This window comes from Schistosoma mansoni (genome assembly GCF_000237925.1).
Source record: "Schistosoma mansoni, WGS project CABG00000000 data, supercontig 0156, strain Puerto Rico, whole genome shotgun sequence".
NCBI lineage: Eukaryota > Metazoa > Platyhelminthes > Trematoda > Strigeidida > Schistosomatidae > Schistosoma > Schistosoma mansoni.
The window spans coordinates 53,230-59,726 of NW_017386050.1; the positions used below are offsets into that span (position 1 = coordinate 53,230).

At 31.8% G+C, this 6,497-nt stretch overlaps 1 protein-coding gene across 1 annotated transcript in view; it reads right to left on the minus strand.

Annotated features, from left to right (window-relative positions):
* Positions 1-6,240, minus strand: part of Smp_080680 (map-kinase activating death domain protein,putative) — a gene marked incomplete at both ends in the record, with an annotated part of 38,641 nt that extends 32,401 nt beyond the window's left edge. The window contains 4 exons of the mRNA XM_018798043.1: positions 2,493-2,649; positions 3,797-4,023; positions 5,880-5,981; positions 6,013-6,240. Of these exons, the coding sequence (XP_018646720.1) occupies positions 2,493-2,649; positions 3,797-4,023; positions 5,880-5,981; positions 6,013-6,240 (714 nt within the window). The remainder of the gene's footprint in view (positions 1-2,492; positions 2,650-3,796; positions 4,024-5,879; positions 5,982-6,012) is intronic.
* Positions 6,241-6,497: the final 257 nt, after the last annotated feature.

Genomic DNA, 6,497 nt, shown 5'->3' on the forward strand with positions numbered 1-6,497 from the left:
TAGCTGTTTGTGAGATGTGGTGTGCGTTGCGTTGATCATCTACCTACTCATATATCTTTTCACACTAATCTTAATTGGGAATGGGAACAAACTGAGTACAGTCCCAGTTCACTTGTATTTTCACTTGCTTGCCTGAATAGGTTTAGTTTCTCTGAAAAGGTCGCCATCTCTCCTTATAATGCTTGTAAATTAAGGCTATATCGAGGCAATACGTACAATATGCACATGTGCTAATAAGAGACTGACCAGTTTCAGTCCTAAACATCAATAGGAAGATTCAAACAAACAATACCAACTGAATTTAATTTAAATAATCTTTACTATAAAGTATTAAGAAGTATTTTATGGTGTAATGTATTAATGGATCCATTTTTGTTTTGAATTTCTAAGCTACAAATTGTATATTGACCTTTAAACTACTATATCTGAAACTTATAATTTGATAAATATTTTCAGGATTGACAATTCAACCAACATCATAGAGCTTTAAAAACAAAACTTTTAATTATAATCTAAGTTAATCATTATTAGATCTCAAAAATTAACTTTTAATATTCAGTACTACTGAAATCATATAAATTAGTCTATTGATAATAACTTTAATTAAAACCTGTTCTACATGTATCAGTGTTCAGTAAATAATGTTTTTGATTAGACTGAACATATGCCTTTCTGAATAACTCATAAATAAGTGTTAACATCTGAAGTTTGATTGTATACTTGATAATAGTCATTAGAAAGGATTAACTATAACTTGAATGAAATTCATATTCTCTTAAAGATTATAACGTACATTACGTAGCGTAATTATCAGAAAAGTTAACTATACTTTGTCTATAGTATAACTAAATTTAGAAAAATGGATTCTATACATAAAGTGATCACTGAATAATAACCATTAAAGTGTGTCTGAATTTTAGATTTATTCATTATATCCAGTGAATAATTCATAAACATACGAAACGTTTACATCACTCTGTACAGTTGAGATAAAATCTGGGGACCAACTACTAAACAGATAAAATCCACAAGTAACAATAGTGAGAAAGAAGTATTTTGAGGCAATAATAGATCAGGAAATAATTTAGAATAAGTAATAAAAATTTGTTAAATAAAACTTGGTGAACGTTGAAAAACAATATCCATGTATACATCAATTTACTATGTACATCCAGATAAAAGCATGCTAACATTTTACCTTATATCAACCTATAAAAAATCCATGAACTCATTATTAAACTTGATCACGAATAAGTAGGGATACAAAAATATAGAAATTAAGCTGAACATATGAACAAATCAAATGTAATTTCCAGTTATCATTAGAATAAAGGGTGTAAATTCTCAGTTCATTAGAGATGAATTCCTCAGAGATTAAACCTATCATGATTAAGATCTGTATCTCTAGTAAACTCACCTATATCTTCGCAGTGGGACGTCACGGAAATCAAATGAACGATTGCTTAGTGATCGTGACAGAAAATATGAAGATTTATAAAGCATTATTTTTCATAATCTGAGGCAAAAAATACTGCTTTTTAGGTATCTATCATTCATTTCAATTAATTGTAAAATGATTAGTGATTGTTTGCTATGAAAATCTAATATTTTTTAGACATTCAGGAATATATTCGCTGCTATAATCGACATAATATTACCTGTAAGCAACAATTTTTCTATAGAGAGTTAAAAAGAACCTTTTCAGTCTGATTGTTTGAATAGTTTAGCTCTAGACAGTATGAAGTCGCATTTCTGAAGGAAAATTCACGTATAAATTAGTGTTACATGATTCCAAGTAGTAAGGTATACGAGATGAACAGTACAGAGTGGTATCAGTCCCCATTTATATTTAAAAGACTTAATTACAAAAGGACTCTTTTGTAAGGCATCGGTGATAACTTTTAGAATAAACTTTCAATAATAAGTGTTTAAAAATAGTAGCAACTATACGGATAAATTTATGAAATGATATCAGTAGTAGGTTACATTCTAAAAACAACATTTTAATCGGTACTGTCCCAATAATTTCTTAGGATTTATATTATATATAAAAACGTGAACTAAGTCTTTCATTAGAACATTGTTTTATTTTAGTACTAACATGTTATTAAGATACTGGTATTAACTATAGTGATTGTTATAAAATATTTTGTCTTCTCAGATAATGTGAAAAGTTTTTGGATTGACGAAACTATCAATAAAATCGAGAAGATAAACTGGATTATTCAAAAACTTGATACAGATGACTGTATACGTTTACTGACTGATAATGTTTGCAATTCATCTTCCATGGAACCTATAAAAAACCTTTTCATGAGATATGAATTAGTTATGCAAACTGAAAGCGGGTGTAAGGTCTAAAAACATGTGTATGCACATATATATATATGGTTTTAGTGAAATAATAGTCACCCACATAGTATCGAATTAAAAACACGCATAGCGCCCAACTCATTGACAATTATTAGGTAATAATCACAAAGGAAACTTACACGTAGACACGTTTTCCCTGGAATAGGTACGGGTGCATTTAAAAGATTAGTAATCCAAGATTCTATTTCATAGACAACTTTGAATAATAACTGATCAACATTTCTTTGTTGAGCTAACTGATTACTCAGTATAGTTGACCAGAAGGAATAAGACTGACTAAAGCAAAGTGAGAAAAACAAAATGAATTGCAGTTGATATCGTTATATTCTGTCGTCGTCTTAGCATGTTGCTAGTATAAAAAATCTCCACATCCGAACCTGGTCAGTTACTCGCGCTAGAAAATTAGGAGTGACGGAGGAAGTTTTCATTGGATAAACCAAATTGAAAATAAATACAGAACTTATATATATATATATATATATATATATATATATATATATATATAGCTACATATCTGTAAAAAGTCAAGCTACATTTTAAACCAGTAGTGTTTGTCTGTTTCCTTTGAAAGTTGAGTCAATTATTTATCAATAGAGTGAACTCGTCAGTATATCTTACCCAGTATTTTGTCTATGTCTGTTTGCCTCAGAGTATCAACCACCCCAACTCGAACAACGAGAAAAAACATTTGGCAACTACCCAAACCTTAAAATGACTATTTCTGACAAGCTTCTTACTTCACGCTTTTTCGGCACCTCCAAATGTATTTCAAGGTTTAGATATGTCTACCTTATTTTAGATTCCTTCTTCGATTAATGTAAACAGTTTTGACGTCCTTCATGATGTATTACTGTAGATTTTAAGAATCCCCTATGTTTTAGAAATGTTTTTAACCAGATGCAGCATGTTTATTGAGAACAAAAGTCACAGAAACAAAGATGATCGCTTTATGAATTAAAAACATTTATTAAAGAATATTTATGTGAACGTATCATTCGCTGACTCTGCAAAGCTTTTAAATTGGCTCTGAAAGATCTTGTAACTCTTGACTAAAGATATTGTTGGATATGGTTAAAAACAGCAGCTAAGAACTATAGTTCATAAGTTACCCATGTTCATGGAAAAATGTGACCACATTTTTCTTTAACGGGCTTTATGCGACTGTGTTTTTGACCATTAACTTCAGACAATATTTGGTGTTTTATATGTTTGACGTTGATAAATTTAGGTTTCAACTCGTCTGACATGTTAGGATACTTTGCACAAGGAATGGCCTCTGGCCATTATGAACTTCTAAAAATGCAAGTACAGTAGCGAATAAACCCCGATAACTAAAAGATTAAGATTATGATAAAAGACCCGAAATTTCAGTATCTTATTGAATATACAAGTATCTCAAGAGGAAACAGAATGATAATCCTACCTTCTGACAGAGTATAATTTTTTGAAATATTCATCACATCTATCGATAATTTCTTTCAAGGAGTGCAAACACTGACGAAATTTAGAGAAGAAAGGATGGTGACTGATCAAACACAAAGAAGTTAGTATTGATTGTTTATTATCATTCACCAGTATTTGATCTTTAGATGCATTACCAAGGGTTGAATTTGAATCCCACCTACTTTTGAAATCTTCATTTGAACATGCCTGAAAAAGTCAAGATGAATGACATTATGTTCTTAGAAAAATATTAAATGTATAAAAGGGGTTTTGTGTCTAAAAGCAGATAACACTGTATCATGAGCTCATGCTCCACTCCAAATTACATCTTTTTAAATAACCAACAAAACGTAAGCCAACTGTTTTATTGACTTCTACGACCGCGTACATAATGATGGCAATATTGATTCTTTGTAACCCTGGTTTTCGATTCGATTTATGTGTTTATCGGATCAAAATATTGTATTTATCACCAATGACATCACAAAAACATCCTTGCAGAGTTTTAAAACTATTGACTGTGGTTCTGTTCGAGCCTCAAATTCACGCTAAATTTAGAGCTCATAATGAAATTTCATGTAAAAGCTAGCAAAAATCGACTCAAACATCTGAAACAATCTTGTTTTATGATAAAAAATGGTGTTAAACGTATAGTTGGAAACAAAACTGAGTTGTTTTGATGAAGGACTAAAACTCACCTGAAATAACAGCCAACATCTTGTGAATTATTACCATTTGAAACTATGCGTTCAGCCAGTGTTAAATACCTCTTTAACAAAAATGTCAAACATTACTATGTAAAAAAAACACTTTCTGCGCTTGTCGGCATGTTTATAGTGTGACATGGCAAAACATTACATTTTGTCATCGGTAAGCACGGTATACGCTTTGAAGGTAAGTTCTAAGTGATAATTAAACATTTTTCGTATTTCGTGTTATTAACTGCTGTTGCTTCTATCCTACCTGTAGAAATACAACTTATATGCACAGTCTAAATCTACAACATCGAGCAGACACAAATAACTAAGTGGTTGAGACGTTCGACTTAAAGTCAACTCTGGAGCGGGTTATCCCTTCGTTTCAGATACTTCGCTTTGTGTAGGCGGTTAGTATCATTAACTTCTATGTCTACAAAGCAGCTCAAATCTTAGTACATAATTTTGTGCGCAATAAACAACTGTAAATCAAGCGTCTCTAGAAACGTTTCGTTTTTTGCAAAGGAAGACGACGAAATTTCGAATCACCAGATATTTTTCTTTATTTTCTTTTGTACTAAAATGAAAAATGATCGTGCACCACAGTATCCTCGAGATCAGAAAACATTAGAACCACTGCTAATACATTTTTATTTAATCTAAAAAATAAGCCGTCAGTAAAATATAAGTTAATAATGAATTTTGCTCTCGTTTACTTATGTACTTGAATGAATAGCCTATTTCACCATTCACAACCTACTGACATAACAGCAAGCTTCAAACTGATGTCGTTAGACTCAGTTGTACATCTTATGCATACTGGTATGTTTAGACGTTCTTCAAAATGCAATTTTCAGCCCAAAAATAATGTAAATGCAACACTGAAGCTCTATTTAGAAGGTGTGATGGTTAGTTTCCAAAGTTTATCGTTGTCGTCTCAAATTAACTTGGGTTTTATTTAAATTGTCACATATAAACGGAATCTTGGGCAAATATTTCAGCATTGACATACGGCTGTCTAAACAGTCATTCTTAGACAGCCGCCTTTTTGCAATGCATAAAGATATAAGAGGTCAAATATTAATCAAAAAACATTCGAAGAATTTTTGTTAGTTGAAACTCAATGTCGGAAATGTAGTACATTTTCAGGATAACCTGTATAAAGAAGTGCCAACTGGTCTCCGAACATTAGTAACTAAGCATGGATATGCAGAATATAGAGGTATTCCTTCAGTTGTAAGGCAATTGTTCATTAGTAATCGGAAAGAATAAAATGACTGGTTTTCAAGCACCTAGAAATTAGACAAAAGGTGTCATAACCAGCATTCAAAATAACAAAAACAATCATTCGTGAACATTGACACTTACTGAATCAATTATATTACATTGTCGGAAGAAGTTCAAGCATATCCCGAAACGAGTTTTCTGTGAGTCTTTATCCGTCAAAGTAAACACAAATGTCGTAGTTCCCTACTAATACCAACGTGATAAGGAATATTACCATATTTGTTGAACTCAAGGTTGACGACAAGCATCCTTCAGGCTGGCAGAAGTACACGACGTCATTAGGCAAAACAAAGTCTTTATGTTTTAACAATGGATAACATTTCAAAATGCTTGGTATCTGATTATAAACCTCTTCAGAATAGGAATGTCCTTCTCGGCCCACGAACACCAAGTAATCAATCAGACGAGGACAATAAGGTAAGTTATCACAATTAGGAAACATGTTGAAAAATTGCCTATTGGTGACGCTTGTTCAAAAGACCCTCCTTAAAGTTCATGTACACCTACGTTGGTTAGGTTAAACAGACAAATCGTTAACACATCATTCGAACATGTTACTGAATAAACAATCCAAACTGAAATTATACACAGAAGGTTCCGCTTACTATGTATGAATCATGTGGAGTATTCGCAGGGAGTTAAATGGCATCATCGTAGAACTTTCATCGTTCTGATTGTTGAAGGCACTACGACCAAATC